Source organism: Bubalus bubalis, chromosome 8 (genome assembly GCF_019923935.1).
Source record: "Bubalus bubalis isolate 160015118507 breed Murrah chromosome 8, NDDB_SH_1, whole genome shotgun sequence".
Lineage (NCBI taxonomy): Eukaryota > Metazoa > Chordata > Mammalia > Artiodactyla > Bovidae > Bubalus > Bubalus bubalis.
The window spans coordinates 33,232,111-33,257,186 of record NC_059164.1 but is presented as its reverse complement, the minus strand read 5'-3'; the positions used below and the strand labels follow the sequence as shown (position 1 = coordinate 33,257,186).

The 25,076-nt window shown below is 41.0% G+C and overlaps 1 protein-coding gene across 3 annotated transcripts in view; it reads left to right on the top strand.

Moving 5' to 3' along the window:
- Positions 1-25,076, top strand: part of GRM3 (glutamate metabotropic receptor 3) — a 248,017-nt gene that overhangs the window by 201,052 nt on the left and 21,889 nt on the right. For all 3 annotated transcript variants that reach the window (XM_006057628.4, XM_025291018.3, XM_025291016.3), the window contains one exon: positions 20,846-21,912. In XM_006057628.4, the coding sequence (XP_006057690.3) occupies positions 20,846-21,912 (1,067 nt within the window). The remainder of the gene's footprint in view (positions 1-20,845; positions 21,913-25,076) is intronic.

Here is a 25,076-nt window from a genome sequence, read left to right as displayed (position 1 = left end):
TTTAAAATTATGAACACCTTTCTCCAAGGAACCCTAAACGCTCTGTGTGTCCCTTCTAATGTATCTCCCTAGCACTGTAATTAAATTACAAAATTATACGTTATTGAAAATTAAGCAAAAACACCATTACCCTCTATGCTATATTTGATTTTAGATTTCCTGTGGGGAAATGTGCAGTTCTACCTTTTCACTTTCAATGAGGTGAATCAAACCAGGGCTACAATTCCAATCTTATTTATGAATATAAAATTAACTCAAAATATAGCTCAGTCAGTCTCCCCAACTCCCTCCTGTATGGTATACTGTGTCACACTGTCCATCATTTTTTAATGAATCTTATTCAACGAGCTGTTCAGGGGCCTGCGTCTGATTGCCTTCTATGTTAATTTTTATAGAAAATTTAAAGTATAACTTAGGTTGGAAGTGGGTGTGAAGAACGACAAATACTTCCCATATTTCCTGAGCCTAGTCTCACTTTTGGAGAAGGCAATGGCACCTCACTCCAGTACTCTTGCCTGGAAAATCCCATGGATGGAGGAGCCTGGTAGGCTGCAGTCCATGGGGTTGCTGAGGGTCAGACACGACTGAGCGACTTCACTTTCACTTTTCACTTTCATGCATTGGAGAAAGCAATGGCAACCCACTCCAGTGTTCTTGCCTGGAGAATCCCAGGGACGGGGGAGCCTGGTGGGCTGCCGTCTATGGGGTCACACAGAGTCGGACACGACTGAAGCGACTTAGCAGCAGCAGCAGCAGTCTCACTTTAGCTGTCATCTTGTTAGGCTTTGGAGTTCATTTATCCACTCAGTAAATATTTAATAAGCATCCAGCAGGTGTTAGGCCCTGTACCTGCACACTAAGGCTAGAAAGGTATCCTAATCTACCTTCGAGGAAGTTAGAATCTACTGGAAAATACACATGAGTAAAGAGGTGACCACACTATAGTGTAATAAGTCTACCCCACTCTGGACACAATCGATCTTTTACTTTTTTATTCATCCTTTTTTAAGATTCTCTGGCTTCTATTACTTTTCACAACACAATTCTTCTATGACATCCAGGATTCCATACCCTCTTTATCTTTTCTCCTTCCCTCTGCAGCCCTTCTCTTTCAGTCTCCTTTCAGGCATCCTCTTCTCACCCTGTCCAAACTCTCAATGGTGGGACACATAAAGACTCCATCCTCCCATTCCTCCCATATAGTTACCTCCTCTAGTCCCTAACATTGGACATCATCCATGTAGTAATGACTCACAAGTGAATTTTCTCCATCCCTGCCCTCTCTGCTGGCATAGAGAATTGTATATTTAATGGCTTCTTTGACATCTCATCTTGCATAGGCAAAAAAATCTCGTTCATCATATTCAACTCAAAGATCTTCATTTTTCACCTCTCCTTCCTGCACCAAAACACACACACACACACACACACACACACACACACACACACACCCAATCCTTTACCAATTTTAGTCAATAGTACCATCATCTGCTTATTTAAATAAAACTTTATAATCAATCAAAGATTAACTCTTTTCTCATTCCTAATGTTCAGTTCATGAGCACTGCTTCAAAGGATACTTCCTAAATCTGACCACTTCTTACTGTCTGCACTCCTCTTCCAACTCATCCATCTTCATCTCTTGATCCCTGAAACAGGAGCTAAATGACTTTCCTTGTCTCCCTTCTGATGCTCTTAGGGTTCATTCTTCACATAGTAACCAGAGTGAGCTTTTCAAAATATAAATCTAGTCAGAATATCCTCTGAACACTGTTCATTGATGATAGAATAAAATCTAAATACATTACCAAAGCCCATAAGCCCCTCTAGGATCCAGTCCCCTGCTTGCCACTCCAAATTCATAACTTGCACCACACTTTCTTCTTATTCTCTAAACATGAACCACACTGGCTTTCTTCTTGGCCATTGAGCACTTTAAGCATGTTCCAACTTGAGAAACTGTATTTCCTGCTCCTTCAATCTAGTATATTCTTCCTCCAGAGCCTCAAGTGTCTCACTCCTTCTTGTCTTTAAGTTCAGCTCAGATATTACTTCCCTGAAGAATCCTCCCAACCATTATTACCTGTCATTCTCTATACCATTACCTTGCTTGACTTTTTGTCACAGCATTTACTGATCACAATTTGAAGTTACACTAGGGTCATCTGCATGGAGGCAAGGATTGTAGTCATGTTGGTCACACGATTAGCCTTAGCATCTGCTACATGTTTGATAAATACATGAATCAACTGAGGTTAGAATAAAATACTGCTACTGCTAAGTCACTTCAGTCGTGTCCAACTCTGTGCAGCCCCATAGACGGTAGCCCACCAGGCTCCCCCGTCCCTGGGATTCTCCAGGCAAGAGCACTGGAGTGGGTTGCCATTTCCTTCTCCAATGCATGAAAGTGAAAAGTGAAAGTGAAGTCGCTCAGTCGTGTCCGACTCTTAGCGACCCCATGGACTGCAGCCTACCGGGCTCCTTCATCCATGGGATTTTCCAGGCAAGAGTACTGGAGTGGGGTGCCATTGCCTTCTCCGGAATCAAATACTATGGGAATACAAAGGAGTCTCGCATATCCTAATTCGGTGGGGGGAGGGAGTCAGGAAAAATAAAACATGTCTTCAGACATAAAGATTAGTAAAAAGGAGTCAAGTGAAGGAAATTGCTTGTGCAAAGGAACAAAGGCAAGAACATGAAACTTTCAGGGAATAGGAAGTACTCACAGAGCACAGAGCTTTTGAAGGATTTTCTGGGGCAGAAGTGGTGGGGACACACACTGGGAAGAAGGATGTGAGGGAAGAGATAAGCATTTGATAGAGAAGTAAAAGGACCACGTTGTCAAAGACATAGAGTATCCTGTTGAGGATCTGAAGTATTTTTCATGAAGGCATAAGCCCATTAGAAGGTTTTAATCAAGAGGGAACCTAACAAATATGGTTTTAGGAAGATTGTTACTGCCACAGCATGATTGGGGTGGCCAAGTCGGGGCAGGGGGGTGGGCTCAACTTAAACCTGGAAATTCATTTACTAGGCTGGAAAGTCTCCTTCTCTGGATGTCCAAAAGTATCAGTTCAGTTCAGTCACTCAGTCATGTCCAACGCTTTGCAACCCCATGGACTACAACACGCCAGGCTTCCCTGTCCATCACCAACTCCCAGAACCTCCACAAACTCATGTCCATCCCATTGGTGATGCCATCCAACCATCTCATCCTCTGTCATCCCCTTCTCCTCCCGCCTTCAATCTTTCTCAGAATCAGGGTCTTTTCCAACGAGTCGGTTCTTCGCATCAGGTGGCCAAACTATTGGAGTTTCAGCCTCAGCATCAGTCCTTCCAAAGAATATTCAGGACTGATTTCCTTTAGGATGGACTGGTTGGGTTTCCTTGCTGTCCAAGGGACTCTCAAGAGTCTTCTCCAACACCACAGTTCAAAAGCATCAATTCTTGCTTCCATACATGACTACTGGAAAAACCAGAGCTTTGACTAGATGGACCTTTGTTGGTAAAGTAATGTCTCTGCTTTTTAATATGCTGTCTGCTGCTGCTGCTGCTAAGTTGCTTCAGTCGTGTCCAACTCTGTGTGACCCCATAGATGGCAGCCCACCAGGCTCCTCTGCCCCTGGGATTCTCCAGGCAAGAATACTGGAGTGGGTTGCCATTTCCTTCTCCAATATGCTGTCTAGGTTGGTCATAGCTTTTCTTCCAAGGAGCAAGTGTCTTTTAATTTCATGGCTGCAGTCACCATCTGCAGTGATTTTGGAGCCTCCAAAAATAAAGTCTCTCACTGTTTCCATTCCATAAGTATAGTCTTTATGAACTGCTTTAGTATCTGGTATAGTAATGGAATCTGCTTCATGGAGCTGCTGCTGCTAAGTCACTTCAGTTGTGTCCAACTCTGTGCAACTCCATAGACGGCAGCCCACCAGGCTTCCCTGTCCCTGGGATTCTCCAGGCAAGAACACTGGAGTGGGTTGCCATTTCCTTCTCCAATGCATGAAAGTGAAAAGTGAAAGTGAAGTCCACTAGAAGTCAAAAAATTAATGTGCATGAATCAGGAAAGATGGAAAGAATTCAGAGCCTTCTACAGTTTCTCAACCTCCCCCTTTACTTTACTTAATAAGATGCAATTTTTTAATTGATCACAATGAAAACTCATAAATATGGTCTCAAAAGTTATTAATCAATGAGATACTCAAAACAACAACATGAAGTCTGTCCAGAAGACACTTATACCACCAGAGCAACTATCTGCTATGCAGCCTCGAGCCAGAAAGGGAATTTAGATCTCTTGAAGTAGACCATGCACTACACACAAACACACACACACACACAGCATGTCTCCATAGGTGTTGTCTCATATTGCAGACGAGGGTATTCCTTCTAGTCTAGATCACTCCTTTCCCTGGTGACAGCCAAAAAAAATTAATTCCTTCTAAAACTACCCACTTACAGAAATTTTCAAATCACATTGTGAAGGTGTTTGCTTATTTTGCCTAAAAGACCAGCCCCGATTGTCATTCCTAATCACTCATCTAACAATTATTGAAATGCTTACTATGTGCCTCTTACTGTGCTAAATATTAAAGATGAATAAGACATGGTTTCTGCCTTCAAGACAACTAAATCAGCATGTGAAAATCACTAAGATAGATGAACTCACTATTTATGGAAGCACCATGAACAAACATATAAATTAGGCTGGGGAGACAAGACTCATAGTAAGAAAGACAAACCACAGTTCAGAACACAAGTGCTGCTGTCAAACAGACCGGGGCCTGGTTCTGAGATGTTCACGTACTAGTCTCATGGCTCAGCCTCTTTCACATTCACTTCTCTCACATGAAAATGTTCAATAAGGACCCACTTGATTTGGTTAAATTAAATGAGATGATGTATGGAAAGCACAAGAGTAGCACTATGTAGCAGTATTCATAAATATAGCTTATAATTCCTCTCTTAGATGATTATAAGAAGGAACTTTTGAGAAGGTACTAAAGGGTATTTATTATCCAGTAAGAGAAGGTACATATAATGCCAAATGCCTCAATGGTCACAGAAACCTGCAGCCTTACTCACTTCCCAGCAGCACCTAAAATTCCAGAAACTAAATACAATTGGCAACCCACTCCAGTATCCTTGCCTGGGAAATCCCATGGACAGAGGGCCCTGGCAGGCCACAGTCCATGCAGCAACAAGGGTCAGATACGACAACCATCTCCATCTAATACAATTAAAAAGAAGAAGGTCTGATCCAGCAATGCTACATGATGTGGATCGGCTTCCAGGACATGCACATGTACACTTTGGACCATAAGCTTGTCTTCTGGGCACCAAATCTCTCATCTTGTTGACCAAACCTCTGATGGGAACTGGGCAAAGAAGCTGTAAGGTATCCCTCGGCCATCACAGTCACCCCCAAAAATCTGTCTCCAAGTTCATCGTTGTAAGACATATCTACCTGTAAGATACATCCCAGCCAAGTCTGCTCCACCAGCTTCAACTACTCACTAGAAAGAAGATTTCACTTTCCATGGCAGTTATCACAGCCAGAGACACTTGATGTCATTTGCTGAACTCATTGGATGAAAATAAAAAAGAAAGCAGTAGCTGTCATTGTTTGTATGTCTTTATGCATGTGTGGGAAGCAGTAAATCTAAGGGGAAAATAGCTTTTCATCTTTCCCCTTTATCCCCGCAACAAAATTTTTGCAAATTTCTTCTCTCTCAAATCATACATTATTAAGAGAGGCCTTGAAAGAAGAAAGGATTTTACATTCATTCCAATTGCTATCTTAATAATGTTCTTGCTTATTGCTTTTGCTTCAAATGAGTTACCATATAGTACATTTAAGGACAATCATACACCCTAAAGCCAACCACAGAAATGCTCCAAGGACGATTTGGAACCTGTTTGAAGAAAAGTATTGAAAGCTGACAAGTGTAGCAACAGCAATCAGAGATGCAGGGGCCGAGCTGAAGTTAACGCCAGGCTGCCCAGCAGGCCCGGGGGCACAAACATATCACAATGGCTAGGATCAGCAACCAAAAAATGAACTCTCCTCCAAAATGCAATTTCTGCAGTGCAATTACTCAGAGCCATTTGATCCAAGATGTACCGTGTTCTGTCTCATGAATGCCAAAATCACACATCATCACTGCCTCCTTCCAAAGTTGTCTGTTATTAGTTCTGAGTGGAAAGCACTTGCCACAATGAAAATAGTCAAAAACAAAATAGATTTAAAAACAACACACACAAACAACAAAACAAAACACACACACACACAAATCCCTTCCCACTCCACGCTCCACAGAAGGTGCTTTGAAGTCAAAATAAAATAGGAACTGCCAAGTTCTAGGAAAATGACAAAGACTCCCCACCATCCTTGAATATATTCTTCCCACCCTTCCAAAATTATCTGTTCCCAGATGATCATATTCAATCCCATTAAGATTGCAGACTTTTACAAAATGAACCGATGATCCAACTCTTGCAGTGATTTTAAATTTATACACCAGTCTCTATAACCAATAATCACGCCCTTGGGGGCAAGTTTTGATGTGGTGAATGTTTCTGACTCATAGCACATGGAAAGTGTTTAAGTGTTGTGGGGAAAAAACCTGAATAATCAAAATTCAAACATCCAATGCCAATGCCTAGACACAGCTCTGAGTGTGGCTTGTCCTGCTGGGAGTAGACCAGACCTGCATTTAGGGCATGGCAGGTGTGGTAAAGAGCCTGTCTGCCTATGCAGGTAGACGTAAGAAACACAGGTTTGGTCCCTGGGTCAGGAAGATGCCCTGGAGAAGGAAATGGCAACCCACTCCAGTATTCTTGCCTGGAGAATCCCATGGACAGAGGAGCCTGGAGGGCTGTAATCCATAGGGTCGCGTGATCCATAGGGTCACACAGTCGGACCCACACTGAAGCAACTTAGCATGCAAAAGGTGCTCTCTGATTTCCACCAGGGTCTCAGCCCCGGGGCTTGCATGGAGAGGCGAGGAAGAATTACTTTATCTCAAAGTCATTATTCTAAAATAGATAACAGAAATTAATTAAAACCTTAAATTGGGCCTTCCCAAATTAACTCATTAGGTAGTATGTATTAAGTGCCTTACACAAGCAGATCATCTACTTAACTTGCAAACATTTTTTAGTATTCAAATGAAAGCTTTGAAGTATTAACCCTAAATATATCAGGTTTCTTCAGGGTGTTATGACCATACTTATAGCATCATAATAATATACAATGGGCTTCCCTGGTGGCTTAGTTGGTAAAAAAAAATCTTCCTGCAGTGCAGGAGGCCACGTTCAATCCCTGGTTTGAGAAAACTCTCTGGAGAAGGAAATGGCAACCCATTCCAGTATCCCTGCCTCGGAAATCCTATGGACAGAGGAGCCTGGCAGACTACAGTCCATGGGGTCGCAAGAGTTGGACACAACTTAGTGACTAAACCACTGCCAATAATAAATTATAATAATATATACTATACCATATATATTTATAAGAATTTTATCAATTTATCATCTGATGCTTGGGGAGGTCCCTTGCTTTCTGCCTCGTATTATTCATTCTTTCTTTCTTTTCTAGTTCCTTTATCCATTCCTCCAGCACAAAATTGGTAAATGCTAGCTACTAAGGTTGTAACAATTAATAAGACAAAATCCTTGCTATCAAACATGTTATAGGTTCTCCAAAAGAAAAGGACAGGGATAGGAAAGCAAAACCAGAACAGACTTTCCAAAGCAAAATTGCTTCCACACTTCCAGGCTCTTCCCCCTTCAGCATCCTTCCATGCCCATCTTCTGGCAAGAAATCCCTAGAAGTGCAGAGAGACAGAGTCATAGGTTTTTCTTCCTCAGTTCCATAGCCAAAATTATACCCTGAAGAAAAGGTCCAACATTTCTTCACTACCTCTAGCTTTGTGTATGTGTGTGTGTGTTTGTGTTGACATCCAAATCTAACAGAGGTACTCGGGCAAGGTTTAGAGTGTGGTGGGACGCAGTTAATTCATAAGCAATTTGCAAAATTGGAAACAAAGACAATATTACAGATAATATACCCCATGGTAACAAGCTGAATGAAGAGGAAAGTTTTCTTAGCTATAAATAAATATATTATGTTCTAAACACTTAGGCGGTTTAAGTCTAATTTAAGTCAGTGAAGTCTGGAATCTAAAGAACTATGGTTCATAGATTAGCTGTGGTTCCTGTAATGATTATTGGAACAGACCTAAGCCATTTAATGAAGACTCAGAGAACCAGCTGGCTGTCAACATAGTGGCTGTACAATGGTAGACACTGATTCACTCTCTCATTCATTCGTTAATTGAACAACCATTTTTCAACTACCTACCAGAGGACAGATGCTCTAATCATCAGAGAGTGATAGAACCTTTCAGTACACTATACACTACACCAAGCACTGTCAGCGGAACGGGCCCAGAAATTCTTCGGGTCACCGAAACACGAGTAAGTAACCAGTGAGCCATGAAACCCAGATTCCAGCGTCGGCAGGCAGGCAGGCTCCAGTGAAAATCGATGCGTGACATAGTTCCAGGTCTCATGGGGCTCTCAGTCTAGACTGGGGTCCCAGAGCAAATAAACAACTTATTAACAATGAATCACTCTCTGCTACAGGTATACACACGGGCGCTGGAACCCCAGAAGAGAGTTCATTTATGGTCAGGCATCATTGTTTACTTGCGTTCTCCACCAAAACACTTCCTTTGGTTACTTCCTCTCTCCTCATTTTGAAAAGAAAATCAAATTTTGAAATCTTAAATTTTCTTCCTAAATAGTAGGATTATTTTTCCGTCTCCCTTGGTATTTGTTGAGGTAGTTACACCTGGCTTAAAAAAAACTATTTTTCAAGGACCTATTCTGTATTAGGCATTATTTGAGGGGTGGACGTTCAAATACCTCACCAGGTATGTATTTGAACTGCAACTCCCATCAGCCATGGCTGTTTTTCAATAAAGGCCCAGGGTTATCTGGTCTTTCTGTAAATCTAAAGTTTTCTCTCAGTATTTTAGTAAAGCTAATTCAAGTGTTTTACAAATACTCGGGTGGCTCAGACAATGAAGATCTGTCCTCAGTGCGGGAGACCTGGGTTCGATCCCTGGGTCAGGAAGATCCCCTGGAGAATGGAATGGCAACCCACTCCAGTATTCTTCCCTGGAGAATTCCATGGTCAGAGGAGTCTGAAGAACTACAGTCCATGGGGTCACAAAGAGTCGGACATGACTGAGCAACTAACACTTTTACTAATGCAGTAAAGGACAAATAAAACTATTTCTCAGGCTGATCTTAGCCTATGGATCCCAGGTTACAATCTCTGAAAGATAATAAAGTTTGGCTTCTGCCACTGAGGAGCTCAAAACAAGGATAGTAATGGAAAAGAGAGACAAAGACGATCTATACTAAGAGAAAGACGATGAACGCTGAAGAAAAGGAATGTTATATGTAGGCTCAGAGAGGAATTACACTTTCAACTGAGATTCACCAATGGGCAGCAATTCCATGTGAGCAATTTCACAGGCATTTACAAGAAAGAGAGGGCATACGGAGCACAGGGAAGGGGAGAGTTGAGCTGCAGGTGGAAAAGCGCAGGCTGCATCACGGCAAAGTGGAAGAGGATTGTTGGCGTTTCTTGTGCATTGTGAAGGGAGAAAGTGAAAGATACAAACAGTGAGATGGGCTGGATTTTGCAGGACTGTGGAGTTTAGCATGATACTTTATTCTGGAGGGGATAGTCCCAAGGATCACCAATACACAAGACGTTAGGCGTCCTTCAATGAAGTAAATGAAATAAAGTTTGGAAGTCCAAATCTTGGGGAAAGGCTGTATACCACATCAATCTCTGGATGATTCTCAAAATAGATTCACAAATTAGATGCTCTAAGAACTAAACCCTGTACAGTTAGGAACAAACTTCAAAGCAATTACCTAGCTTCCACATACTGTAGGTGGCTTCAGAATATTAAGGTTGTATAGACAGATGGATAGATAGGAGTATGCTATATATTGCTGTTTTTAGTTGCTAAGTCGTGTCCAACTCTTTTGAGACCCCATGGACTATAGCCTGCCAGGCTGCTTTGTCCATGAGATTTCCCAGTCAAGAATACTGGAGTGGGTAGCCATTCCCTTCTCCAGGGGATCTTCGTGACCCAAGGGTTGAACCCACATTTCCTACAATGGCAGGCAGATTCTTTACCACTGAACCACCAGGCTATATAATAGGAGTGTGAACCAGTAAAATAAAGGGGGGCAGGGAGAGGAGAGAGATTGGATACAGAAAGTCACCTAGGAGGCTATTACAATAATCCATTGTAATAATAACAGTTTGGGATTGCTAGCACTCCCTGTGTGCCAGATATCACATGAGGTGCTGTTCATATATACATACTGTAATGAGAACCAGAGTTAGGGTAAGAGCAGTCCTCACTATTCAGTTTCAGGAAAAAGTTGGATCAGCCAGTATTGACTCCTCCCCTCCCATCCTCTCAGCTTTTTCTATAATTTTTCCCTGTCCTTTTACTTCTAATACAAGTGCATGTGCCCCATAACTACAATTTGAAAGAAAACAAACATTAGCTATTTGAATGCTGCCATTAAACCATTTTTCCAACAACTGAGACTCATTCCTCTCTTTTTACTCTTCCCTGAAATAGGGCGTTAGTGCCAAATCCCTATTCTCCTTTTTCTCCTCCTGGGTTTTAGTACATACGGATCAATAGCCAAGAGGAAACAAATTTCAATGTTTGTTAAAAAAAATGAGCAAGGGCTTGGTCTCCTTCCCACCATTCTCTCCCTACAATGCTGCCATGATATTACAGGTAGGATATAAGGCAAAGGCCAGAAGCAGAAAAAAAGCTTTGGTTTCCTCCCTCTAAACAGCTGAATCTTTAGAGCAGATTCAAAGCCTACAAATCCAAATGTCTGTTTACATGAGGAGTGAGTATCAGGACTTTATTCCCCGCATCTTCCAGGCAGGAGGAACAGAGAGCCTGGAGGAGGATCAGAGCTACTAGACAAATGTCAGCATGTCTGCATACTCTGCAGACTAGAGGTGCAAACACAGGCATGATGATGGTCCAGGCCAGCCCTGAGGGGTTGGTGCCTCCATCAGTTGGCCATGGGAGGTAGAAGAGTACCTGCCTGTCTTTCTTAATCACTGTGATTCTGACAGTTAGGGAAAAACAATCCATGAACGTCAGACTCTGCCAATCACATCCATAGATTCTCTTCTGTGGAGGAGAAAGATAAGATGGAAAAAGAGGTAAAGTTAAGGAGCAGACATCCCTCTTTCTTAGGGCAGAGGCCAAAACATGAAAGGTATTGTTTTAGGAAAGCTGGACAAACCTTCTTTGCCCCAAATTCTTTCTCTACTGAGATATCACATTCCATCATCAATAATGTATCTCTGATGACCTTTCACACTGTCCTCTAAGTATGATCTCTTTCACTATGAACAGCCCTGAAAGGAGTAACCTAAACAGAATCTAGTACTTTGATGGGAATTACTTTTGCCTAGGGCTATGTGGGAAGCTGGGGTACTGGGAACAAGAAAGCATGCTGAGAAAAAAAGAAGATAAAAAGGAAGTAGATGAGTCCCAAGAACAATTTGTGCCATCTTCATTATTACACACCTGCTCAGATGCTATCAGCAAATAAGATCACGTTCTCGCTGATTTCAAGGATGACTTTGGGTAAAGTCCTAGATGTTAACAATGCCCAGTCCTCTGGGTTTGCAGTAAAAGTACCATCTGGGAAATGAGGGAATTTATGCAAGAAAATGATATATATATATATATGACTTTATAATAGATAAAATTAACTTGGTCATGGAATCCTAACAGCTCTTAAGTATAATGATTATATATTATATAAGTATATATAATGTTATATACATTATAGATACTATGTCAGTATATATTGTCTAATTATATAATTGACATGTATGTGTGTGCTCAGTTGTGTCCAACTCTTTGCAACCCCATGGACTGTAGCCCACCAGACTCCTCTGTCTATGGAGTTTTCCAGGCAAGAATACTGGAGTGGGTTGCCATTTCCTTCTCTGGGGGATCTTCCTGATCCAGGGATTGAACCCACATCTCTTGCATCTCTTGCATTGGCAGGCAGATTCTTTACCTCTGCGCCACCTGGGAAGCCCTGTATAACTGATAATTACATAATAATATACCATATAATTATATAAGGGCTATGGTCTATCAGTAAGTTAATTTAACACAATTGGAGGAAGAACAGAAGACTCATCTGATTTAAAATGATTCCTGAGGTTGACTAATTTCTAGGAATATTTTCTAAGAAGAACAAAATAACTAGATTTATGATACCCTTTGCACTTTTATTTTTAGAATAATTCAAAATAGATTTTATGCACAAATTGGGGTGAAAATGTAAAGCAATTACTTTCAATTTTGTCACCTTAATTATTTCCAGCGGAACAGAAATCCTTTTGGGAAGATGCAGGTTTGGAATTTTTAACAGTGTGTGAAAGTGCCTGATGCCTTGACAAGGTCACTCAACATACAGGAGTTCATTGATGCAGTCCCTCTCAGTGAAGACCTGCTAGGCTACAGTCATTTAGGAAAAACATGACAATGTAACAATAGGCCCACATACTGGGAGGAGAAGCAATTTATTTCCCCTGTATTCTCTTTGCACCATACCACACAGAGTGTCAAATGCATGTCCAGGCATGCATAAGGCAGGAGACTAGAAATTAATTTGCTTCCCTCATAGAATCTGCAGTTACCACATACTAAGCTGCCCTGCCTATCTGTGGGTGTTCATCCATGAATGCTGAATAAAATTTCTGCTGTTTGGCTTTTTATATGAAATGCTATACTGTTTGCTTAAAAAGGGAAACTCATTTTATCAAGTATTCTTGCAACCGTGATTATGTTCTTCAGAATATTAGCTCTGCTACTATTTTTTAAATAGGTTTTCTTTTTTTAACAGTTTTTACTGCTGACTTACTATCACCTCTCTGAAAGGGATTTTCTCAGTTTTCAACTTCACATTTCACTCTCGTGCAGCATTTAGAATTGGAGCCCAGCAGGCCAAGTGACTGAAGGGCAGGACAATGGGAAACAGATGCCTTCTTTTTTTAATTTTTTTTTTAACAAAGACATGGACATGTGCTTGTATCCAACTTTGGTTTAGGGAAGCATTTTTTTTAATCTATGCGATTAAATTATTCAATTCATGTGAGGGAGTCACCTTTAAAAGCATGAGGACAGATTAAATTTATCCTCAGAATTCACAATTTCTCTTCGTAAAATTGAACACCTCTGGTGAGTGTTGCAAAGTCACAGTGTTCTTGGGTGCTCAGATTTGTGCTGGAGATGTCACATTAAAAAGGAAGAAAATTCCCACAGAGACCCCACTGCCTGCCCCCCGACAGCTTTTCTTGCTGTGATCTGCTCTAAAAGGGTCCCTGACACCCACCCCTGTGACGCACAAGAGACGGCTGCTCTCCTACAAGGTGACTGACAGCCAGGAGACACCCAGCCAGGCTGGCTGCTTTTTCCAAAATGGATAAAAGAAAATCACAGAGATCTGTATGAAATGGGGTCTGTGGTAGAGGTGAGAGGCTATGGAGAGGGGACCAGGGGCAGTAAAGCTGTTGACGAATGTGAAAAGGAAAGGACTTTGAAGGAGAACACCGAAAGGACTTTGTAAGCTGGAAATGACTGGAGGAAGGAAAAGGACTAGATAATTATAACATCCATTTTACAACACCAATAAAGAATTTCTCTGGAATGGATGTTTTCAATTTTTAAAGAGGTTTGAGATTATTAAACTATTTCTAAAACTCCAAACAGGTATTACCTTAGACCAGGATTTCTCAGTCTTGGCACTGATGAAATTGAGGGCTGGGAAATTATTTGTTGTGAGTTTGTGATCAGTGCCTTCTGGACTGGTTAGCAGCACCCCAGGCCTCTCTCCACTAGATGCCAGTAGCAGCCCCCAGCCTGAGTCATAACAACCAGAATATCTCCAGACATTGTCAAATATTTTCTGGGAGGAAATATCACTCCTGGGATTTTCTAGGCAAGAGTACTGGAGTGGGGTGCCATTGCCTTCTCCGTGGCTGAGAACCACTGGCTGTTAACCATGGCTATATAATAATACAGTAAACTGGTAGACTCCAGGAGTTGGTGATGGACAGGGAGGCCTGGCATGCTGTGATTCATGGGGTCGCAAAGAGTCAGACATGACTGAGTGACTGAACTGAACTGAAACTATCAAAATACAAGTGCAGGCCCATTTCCTAAGACTGATGTTTAATCGGTCTCTGGTATGACTCACTGGCATGTGTTTGAAGTTCCTAGAATGATGCTATTTGACCTAATAAGTTTAATCATCAATTTAGGAAACAGTCAGTGAATGCATACGGCGTGCCCAGCATTGCCTTGGATGATGAGACAGCAAAGATGAATGAGAGGCTTAGGACCTAGTGAAGAGATGGACATACAGTGGAAACTTTTCCAAGATGTACTCGATTTTCTTAATGTTAAATGTACAGGACACCGTACCAACACAGAGAAAGAACTGGTAGCCTGATGGCACAACATTTGAGATGTCACTGCATTTCCATCAGAACTGCTAAAATTCAAAAGCAGCAACATTCAGGAAGTGGAGCAACCGGAACTCACATACATAGAAGTTTTACTACTGTCAACATGTGCATATGTACACTTGTACACACATACACACATCAGAAGTGCACACATGTATCGGAAAGGTCATAGCATCACGCAGGAGATGCTCTTGGCTCCTCCCCCAAATTCCCTCAGCACTCACTGTTCTCATACATGTCAAGGGCTTCCTAATAGAAGCTTCTGTGACCCTCTGCCAGGGGGCTCTCTCTGGCCACAGAGCCATGCTCTGCCTGTACCTAGAGCAGCTGATGGGGCCTGGGGCAGCTATTAAACGAGAGCTGTCCCGTCCCAACTAGTGAGTAGCTTTGGTATTCTGTCCCAACACCCATTCTGTAAAGACCCCAGGGAGAATGAGACCCATGGCGCTCAGGCACACCTCTTGTTTTGGATTCATTCCTGTGTATGTCTTATTTCTCCATTTCCCTATCAACTCTCAAATCAACTATTTGAACCCAAATCTAGTCTTAAGGTTTACTGCTGGGATAACCCAGCTAAAGACGCAGCATAATTCATATAAGATGAAGACTTTAAAAAGAAGGGGGAAAAGGCATAACTGTCAACAGCAACATGGCTAAGTAAATTGTGGCACACCCATATAATAAAATATGATGCATCAATAAAAGTAAACCAACTATAGCTTCTTAATGTTACTTGAATGAATCTCACCAAACTTAATTTTGAGCAAAAGATATTAGAGTTACATAACCCATACTTTATTCTATATTCATATCACGCATAACATCAGGCAATCATGGTTCATGGTACTTAAAGATGATGGTGGTACCTTTGGGAAGAAGCAAGGGTAGACAGGGATAGAACAAGAGTACTGGCAATGTTCCATTTCCTAACACCCATAATGTTACATAGGAGTATTCACTTTGTGATAATCCTTATTTTTACCCCTTTTCTGTATATGTATTTCAATGAAAAGTTTCATCATAGGGCATGTAAGAAAAGCAATAGATTATGTAATGGAGATCAGGACTTGGGGAAGAGAGGGTAGAAAAGGATGTGGTAGTTACATTAGCTCAGGTTAAAAATGGTCCCTAACCAAGATTCAGGGGCCACCGTGAACCTTCCAGCTAAAACCAAAAAAAAAAAAAAAAAAAAGCAGACCCTGAGCCTTTCCCCTGAATTGGGGCTGAAGGAGATCGAAATCTCACTAATTTCCACTCACTGCTATTTTCTCTGTGCCTTGCCTCCACACTCTTCATTCTTAGTCTAGGAAACATTGTTCCTTTCTGAGCCTCCTCAGTGCTGAAAATTTCAGCCATAAGATGTAGACTCTAGATAGGGAAACAGGAAAACGTGTAATGAGACCTCAGAAGTGTTTGCCGTGCTAACTTCTCAGGAGAACTGGAGAGGTCTTTATACCATCTTAACCCTAAAAAAATGCAATGTTCTTTCAGTAGGTTTTCTAGAACACTCACTTTCCCTTGCACCTGAGGAACTTAGCCAGTATTTTTCCCTGTATCAGACAGCACTTCAGACATCTAGATGGTGCTGTGCCTCAGCAACCACTCTCAGGTGGTAAATAACCGTGGAAATGCTTTGGCAGTTGTGTTCCTAATCAGTAGGTAAATTAATTACACTTAGCCAAGAGTTTGTTTTTATTCTTTCCTGTCTTCCTGCTGCATGATGTTTGTAAAGGATTCTGTTGGCTCCAGCCAGAGGATTTTGATTTCTTCACCTCTTGACCCCTAATAAGGTCTTTCAAGGGAAAAGCCATTTTCTGTCTTCTCACCCAAGTCTTTATTCCAATCCATCAAAAGAGTTCACAGAAATTTCAGTGATGGCCTGGTTGTAAAATTGGAGCCATGTTGCTGCTGGTAGCTCTTGCAATCTTTATTAGCATTTATGGACGTGAACCCAGGCAGTGGCAGTTATATTCCCATTATTAACAGCCTGTTAAGAGCCACATTGGACTTCTGTCTGAGAGGAAAAAATAAAGAACTGATTTAATTTCCTCCTGCCATTGACCTGTGGCATTTATAAGGTATCGACCCGCCTCATCTCTATGAAACGGACCCTAGGAGGGCTGGTCACCTTGGTATGAAACTTCCAGAATAAATCCATTTGAAACTGGGACCAGAACTAACTGGATAATGAGCTAAACTGAGAAATTAGTCTCCTGATTCGAGGCCAGATCAGGTTTCCTCTGAAACATGAAGACCTGATTTTGAGACACTAGCGCAGTGAAGTAGGACACGACTGAGCGACGTCACTTTCACTTTTCACTTTCACGCATTGGAGGAGGAAATGGCAACCCACTCCAGTGTTCTTGCCAGGAGATCCCAGAGACAGGGGAGCCTGGTGGGCTGCTGTCTATGGCGTCGCACAGAGTCGGACACGACTGAAGCGACTTAGCAGCAGCAGCGCAGTGAAGTAGATTTTGGAGAAAGATTCTTAATCTTTGTGGGAAAAAAAACAAAACAAAACAAAACAAAAACTCTGCTATCTTTCCAATTCTTCCCCAACCTCTTTAGTTTCTTTCATGCGGTTACCACAACAACAGAGGTGATTTATCTTTCCATTTTGAATGATGCTTAGTTCTCTTGGGGAAATTCAACTCGAGAAATAGAAAACACTCTAAAGAACAGTACAGCTCATCTCCAGAGAACCATACTTCCGGATCACTGGACTTGAACTATTTCCCAGGTGAGTCATTTGACTTAGAAGCGACTCTGAATGCATCAGGAAGGTGACAGGATCGATACTTTCACACTGCTCCGTCACTTGAAGTCACTCCAGCAACACCTGAGAAAGAGCTAGGTTTTCCTACCTGCCTCCTCACTACCCAAGTCAATCGTGTTTGGATCAGCATTCAGGTACAGGAAGATTCTCCCTTGTGGAATATTTGACAGATACAGTTTACCTTTTTCTTCTAGGTTCCCCTTTCATTCTTTTTCCTTCTAGTATAGACATAGCAAGGGCTTCCCAAGGGGTCCAGAGGTAAAGAATCCACCTGCCATTGCAGGTGGCTCAAGAGATCCAAGTTCAATCTCAGGGTTGGGAAGATCCCCTAGAGGAGGAAATGGCAACCCACTACAGTATTCTTGCCTGGAGAATCCCATGGACAGAGGAGCCTGGCAGGCTACAGCCCATGGGATTCTTCAGGCAAGACTCTCTCAGATCTCAAAGAGTGACTAACACGCACACACAGTAGCTCTTTATTCCAAACTACAGATCAGAACACTTCTGCTGACAATGGGTTTGTTACATATTTAATAAGACAGATTTAATAAGAGGGAAATTTATTTTAAAAAATTCCACTAAACGACTGTTTACCACCCACTTACCAAGCACTTGTGATAATATTTGCAGCAGTATCATTTTCCTTATTTATTTACTTTGCAAGCTGTTCTGCCTGACCTGGCCCACTTATTCATTATACTTTTTAACTTTATAATTTATTTTTATAAAAATAATACAGATACATAATTTTTATGTGACTTTGACAAAGCTCATAAGAAAGAGCAATAGTCTCTTGTCACCCTTTCCCAAGTCAGTTTGTCCAATAATTTACTTTGACTCTCTTGATACTGTCTTCCTTCTACTTCTCTTTCTCTCTTTCTAAAACATCTCTTGATTGAATGCTGAAATTCCATAGAATCTTCTCAAATCTTTGTTTTATTTTCTACTTTCCTTCTGAGCATTTTGGTCAAACTTTGAGAATTCTTTCAAATTTAACTTTCAATCCTTATACTGAATTTCTATTTTCTGCTCTCAATTCCAAAAGTTCATTCTTGCTCTCTGAATGTTCCTTTTTAAGAATAGACTGTAGTTATCTCCTAGATGTAGCATCTTTTCTTATCTCTCTGAGCTCATTATTATTATAAAGTTTTCATCTTTTGCTCCCTGCATTGTCTCTATTGATGCCAAATTTCCTTTTCTGGTTGTTTGTCTTTCATGTTGGAAGTTTACTCAAATATCTGGTGTTCCTTGATTGTTAATGTATATTTTCCTTTTTTATTATTGTATTTTGAATAGTTATTATAATCATATGCTTAAAAATGCAAAAATATAAAAGAATTCAGTAAAAATTTCCCACCCATCTTTGCCATGCATCTGCCCACTTCCCATCTCTTGCCATTGGTAACCACTATCCTTGGGCATCCTCCCAGAGGTCCTTTATGCACAAAAGAGCTGTAGAAGCCACATTTCCCAGCCACTCTTGAAGTTGGGTGTGACCCTGTAACTAATTTCTAGTCAATAAATGTGAACAGAAACACGTGCCACTTCCAGGTTTATACTTTTAGAAAGCAGATGCAACTACTTCATACTCTTTTTCTCCTTCCACTGGGTGGATGCTGATGAGAAGGAGGCCCTAGGAATTGGTACAGCTTCAAGATGGAAGGGACCTGAGTTCCTGAATCAGCGTGTGAAGGAGAGATACCCATGGATCAAGACCTTAGCCTGCTGCATGAGGGAGACATAAACTTGTATTGTATTTGAATGCTTAAATAATTTGGGTCTATTTATCCACACAGGCAAGCCTACCCTAACTAATAAAATTTGTCTACGCATCACAGAGACATCAACCACATTCTCTACATTTAAGGAAAGAGTAAAAGTCAGCAGTGTGAAATAGTAGGCACAGAGTCAACCAGAGAAGGTGGCATAAAAACGGCAGTAGATGTTGGCAAGAGACATGATGAGCAGCAGCTGGAAGAGCGGAACCAGACACGCCTAGACAGTGGCTGCTCTTCAGTTCAGTTCAGTTCAGTCACCCAGTCGTGTCCAATTCTTTTCGACCCCATGAATCACAGCACGCCAGGCCTCCCTGTCCATCACCAACTCCTGGAGTTCACCCAGACTCGTGTGCATCGAGTCGGTGGTGCCATCCAGCCATCTCATCCTCTGTCATCCCCTTCTCCTCCTGCCCCCAATCCCTCCCAGCATCAGGGTCTTTTCCAATGAGTCAACTCTTTGCATGAGGTGGCCAAAGTATTGGAGTTTCAGCTTTAGGATCAGTCCTTCCAATGAACACCCAGGACTGATCTCCTTTAGGATGGACTGGTTGGATCTCCTTGCAGTCCAAGGGACTCTCAAGGGTCTTCTCCAACACCACAGTTCAAAAGCATCAATTCTTCAGTGCTCAGCTTTTCTTCACAGTCCAACTCTCCAGCTATAGGAGACAGTGTTGAGGGTACCAATCCTGTACAGTTAGGAACAAACTTTAAAGCAATTACATAGTTTCTGCATATGGTAGGTGCCTTCAGAATATTCAGGTTGTGTGTAGATAGATAGATAGGAGTATGTTGTGCATGGGGCTTCCCCAGTGGCTCAGCAGTAAAGAATCTGCTTGCAATGCAGGAGCCACAGGAGACATGGGTTTGATCCCTGGGTCAGGAAGATCCCTTGGAGGAGGGCATGGTAATCCACTTCAGTATTCTTGCCTGGAGAGTCCCATGGACAGAGGAGCCTGGTGGGCTATAGCCCATAAGGTCACAAAGAGTCAGACATGACTGAAGTAACTTAGCATGCATGCTGTATATAGATGGCTTGCAAATATGTAGTCAGAATGATTATCCTCCAAAACATGAAAATACTACAGTTGAAGGATTATGGATGAGTGTTTTTTTTTTCCATCTGAATCATCTAAACTGTTTAAAAGAAAAATACCATCCATTTATGGTGAAAATATTTTTTCTTGACTTTGAAGGAGAAAAAAAAAATCTTCCTTTTAATTATATACTTCCATGAAAATATTTAATTGCTTTGCATTCAATAAATAATACAGATGTGATTCAAAGTTCTGTCCAATTCCTATTTGGAGTTTTTCAAGAAATGAATATTTATATACCACACAGACTATGACTGCATGTTTGCCATTCCCCAGTTCCCCAGTTCCCCAGTTACGTAATCAGCTCCTTTGAAGGCAGACACTATATTGTACTCATGGATTGTCACTGGCACTTGGCACATAGGAGGCACTCAGGAATGTTAAGTGAATGAATTTATGAATGCTTGAGTGTTCCAGTGGCTTTTAATATGTAAATTCAATGGTAATTGATAAATTATCTCAGCCTTGGAATCTTGTTCCCTGGTATTTGAGTTCTGCTAAGTGTATGATATAAAGTCATTGACTGATCATACTTAAGACATCTAAACAGTGTTCTTTTCTTTTTCTTTTACTTTACACATCACAGCTCCATTCATCGCAAATAAAGGTGTAGATAGCATTGTCAAGTTTGACACTTTTGGAGATGGCATGGGACAATACAACGTGTTCAACTTCCAGTATGTGGGTGGCAAGTATTCCTACCTGAAGGTTGGTCATTGGTCAGAAACCTTATCACTAGATGTTGACTCTATCCACTGGTCCCGGAACTCAATGCCCACTTCCCAGTGCAGCGACCCTTGTGCACCCAATGAAATGAAGAATATGCAACCAGGGGATGTCTGCTGCTGGATCTGCATCCCCTGTGAGCCCTACGAATACCTGGCTGATGAGTTTACCTGTATAGATTGCGGCCTTGGGCAGTGGCCCACTGCAGACCTATCTGGCTGCTTTGACCTTCCTGAGGACTACATCAGGTGGGAAGACGCCTGGGCCATTGGTCCAGTCACCATTGCCTGCCTGGGTTTTATGTGCACATGCATGGTTGTGACTGTTTTTATCAAGCACAACAACACACCCTTGGTCAAAGCATCAGGCCGGGAGCTCTGCTACATCCTGTTGTTTGGGGTTGGCCTGTCCTATTGCATGACGTTCTTCTTCATTTCCAAGCCGTCACCAGTCATCTGCGCCTTGCGCCGACTGGGGCTGGGGACCTCCTTCGCTGTCTGTTACTCAGCCCTGCTGACCAAGACAAACTGCATTGCCCGCATCTTCGATGGGGTAAAGAATGGCGCTCAGAGGCCAAAATTCATCAGCCCGAGTTCTCAGGTGTTCATCTGCCTGGGTCTGATACTGGTGCAGATCGTGGTCGTGTCTGTGTGGCTCATCCTGGAGGCTCCAGGCACCAGGCGGCACACCCTTCCAGAGAAGCGGGAAACAGTCATCCTAAAATGCAACGTCAAAGATTCCAGCATGTTGATCTCACTTACCTACGACGTAGTCCTGGTCATCTTATGCACTGTGTATGCCTTCAAAACGCGGAAGTGCCCAGAAAATTTCAACGAGGCCAAGTTCATTGGTTTTACCATGTACACCACGTGCATCATCTGGTTGGCCTTCCTCCCTATATTTTATGTGACATCAAGTGACTACAGAGTAAGTCTTGGAATGGTTTCTCCTTTTCTTTCTTCTTGTATCCTTCTACTGTTTTGTTATGTAGAATGTACAATAGACTCCCTTTATCTCAGCAATTAGGTAGCTAAATAACAATGCTATGATGAACAGCCATGTTGCATATGGAAATTAATTCACTGTGTTTTAAAAGCATTTAATTAGTGCTTACTATGTGGAAAACGTGCTAGGCACAGAAAGGAAGATACATGTATATGGCATGGTCATTCAAACAATTTATAATCTGGTAGGAGAAAAGTATAATACACACACACACCTTTAAAACTTTTAATTAAATTTAGAAAGTGAGTGATGAGAGAATAAGACTTACACCACTAGAAATCTAATGAGAATACTTTAAATTAGACACAAGAGGACCGGGCTACCATAGATCAATCTGTAAGTTAAAGCAGACTTGCAATATTAAGCCAGGATCAGTTTAAAGACCTAAAAACTCTCACTTGAGTTTCAGATAAGCATCATTATTTCTCTAAAATGGGTTAAAATACAATGTTTACTTATTGTACTTTTCCTACAACTTTAGTTCCTGTAGGCATGGTATATATATGTAATCCTTGAATTAGTTAAAAATTTTACTGTCTATATTCAGGCAATCTAATTACACCATTATTCATATAGTCTTCAGTGATATTTAGTTCAAAGTTCTGGGCTTCAATATAATTATCATCTTTTCTGAAAGAAACTGATTCATCATTCCATCAAAACTTTTCAAATTGTTGAAATGATCCATCAGTTGCTCTTGCACTTAAAATTGTAATTTTAGTATCTTCCAATGAATGAGTATGAGTGAGTATAGGAATTTTTCCCTCTTAAAGCAATCGGTTTTTATTTTCTACATTTCTTAAGTCATCATCAAGTTTTCCAGAGGCATTATGGTTTCCTTGTTACACTGTGATTTCACCAAATAAAGTGCCTCTGTAGGTTAGAATAGTCTCCAAAACTTTTGTTTATCAGCAGTTCCTATGTTGCCAAGCTCTTGAATATCACAGCTCAAAAATAAGACAAAGCTACTTAGAGCAACAGATCAAGAGACTGGCAAAGCTTGGTGTGTCTAGTCTATTAAATTATGCACCACCATATGACTGAAACCTCTGGACTACCATAAAGGAAGAACAAGAAAAATGAAGAATATATATTCAGTGTTGGGGTAACAGTCAGGCTTTCTAAAGCTATCTATAAAAATTTTTGAAAATCTGTCAAAGGAAAAAACATCAGAACTAAATCAGAGGTCAGAACTAAAATCAAAGGCCAGATTATATGCACCACAAGTTTTGAGTGTGGGGATTAAATGGAGAACTACAGTTCATGTATTTTAACACCCCTGATTCTATCTTTTATTTTTCAGTACACATCACCGTCTTAAAGACCTGTAAGGATTTTTTTTTTTTCCAGTTCTTAGGTAGCCATCTTTAGTAGTTAGGACTTGGGGTATTGGGACTGCAAAATGGTTATTACACTGTTAATTATTTCAGCCTCAACATATGATTTGAAACTATTCTTTCTCAAAAAAGCTAATTTAAAAAAATAGCAGAAAATACTACTTAGAATGAAATTTCATTTCATTGAATGAACTAGCATTTATTTCTAAAGATGACTTTCCCCCCTTTAACATGATAGCAGTATCATGATTAAATGAAATTAACTGAAGCCCCAAAGTTTCACATGGCAGAAGTTACTAGAGAAATGCAGCATAGAGTGTAAAATGCAATAAAGTTGAGTGTTTTGAGGTGTGTGCTAATTAAGGCAACAAATCACACAGAGATCTTCTGAGGTCTCACTTATCCTTGCAATAATGCCAACCCTGAATTTACAAGAGAACCGAGAAGGTACACCAGAGCCTCCAACACAGTGGTTTTCATCTCAACTGCACATTGAATCAACTGGGTAGCTTTGAAAAAATACTGATACCTGGGGCAGAGCCCCAGAAATTCTGATTTAATTGGCCTGATCTGTGGCCTGAACTTCAGGATTTGTCAAAGCTCCCCAAGTGACTCTCACTTACAGCCACGATTAAAAATCACTGCTCTAATGAATCACATGCTCTTCTCATCTCATAGATAGCTTTAGTGTGGCCTGCATTGTTCTGAAATTCTTTGAAATATCTGTCAAAGTTAGAAAACTGAGAAATTTTATATAGCTATCCAGATTCTTGGCTCCTCTTAACAAAGTGAAACTCATGAACCCTAATTCCTACAGGCAACAATTAGCTGGTTGAGTAGTGTTCATGTATCTAGACAGAACTCTCACTCCTGTTGCCCACAATGCCCACCAACCCCTGAATTCTTACACTTGTTTTCCTTCATGTATGAAGTATTGGAACTCAGGCCTCTTGTTTTAGACTGAGTTTTTAAATTTCTCCGAGGTAAACCATGTGGCTCAGATAGAATCAGCAGCACTAGAAAAGTACCCATTAATCTAAGAACTGGCATTAGAAATTTGGACATCAGTCAACAAGGTTTTATGACTCAGTACCTTGCCACTCACTGGGAGTTACACATAAGTATAAAGTACCTTTCCAGTCTTCAAAAAGCTTATACTCCAATTGGGAAAAAATAATAAGAATGAATGAATTCAAGATTAACGCAGAATAGTTTATAATTAAATTACTGATACAAACTCTTAAATGCCTGTTTGTTTCAAAAAAAGAGTTGGATCAGTAAGAGCTTGGTCTTTCCAGGAATACTCCTGCTTAAAAAGGTGAGATTTCACCCTGGACCTTCATTGGAAAGTGCAATTAAGGTAGTTAGAGAATATAAGACTTAAAGGGAATATTCTTGAAGCAAAATAGAAATGAACCAAGAAAATATGGTAATATCGGTTGTACTCAAATGGAAGATAAGGGGAGTCTAGTAAGAAACTCATGGGAACTGGCAATTTGGTCAGATTATACCAGGTAAAAGAATTCATTTAAATAATGTTTAAGGGCTTTGAGGTCTTGTGATTTTTTTTTTTTTAATTTTTCTTGTTTTCTTTTGGTTGGTTGTTTGCTTGGGCAAAAAAGTAACATAATTAAGGTAAGAGGGAAAGAAAGGAACTGACTCTACCTGATCGACCTCCAAGACCTTACTCTGCTAAATGCTTTGCATACTTGAGCTCACTTACTCTCATTGGCACCCTGGAAAGCAAAT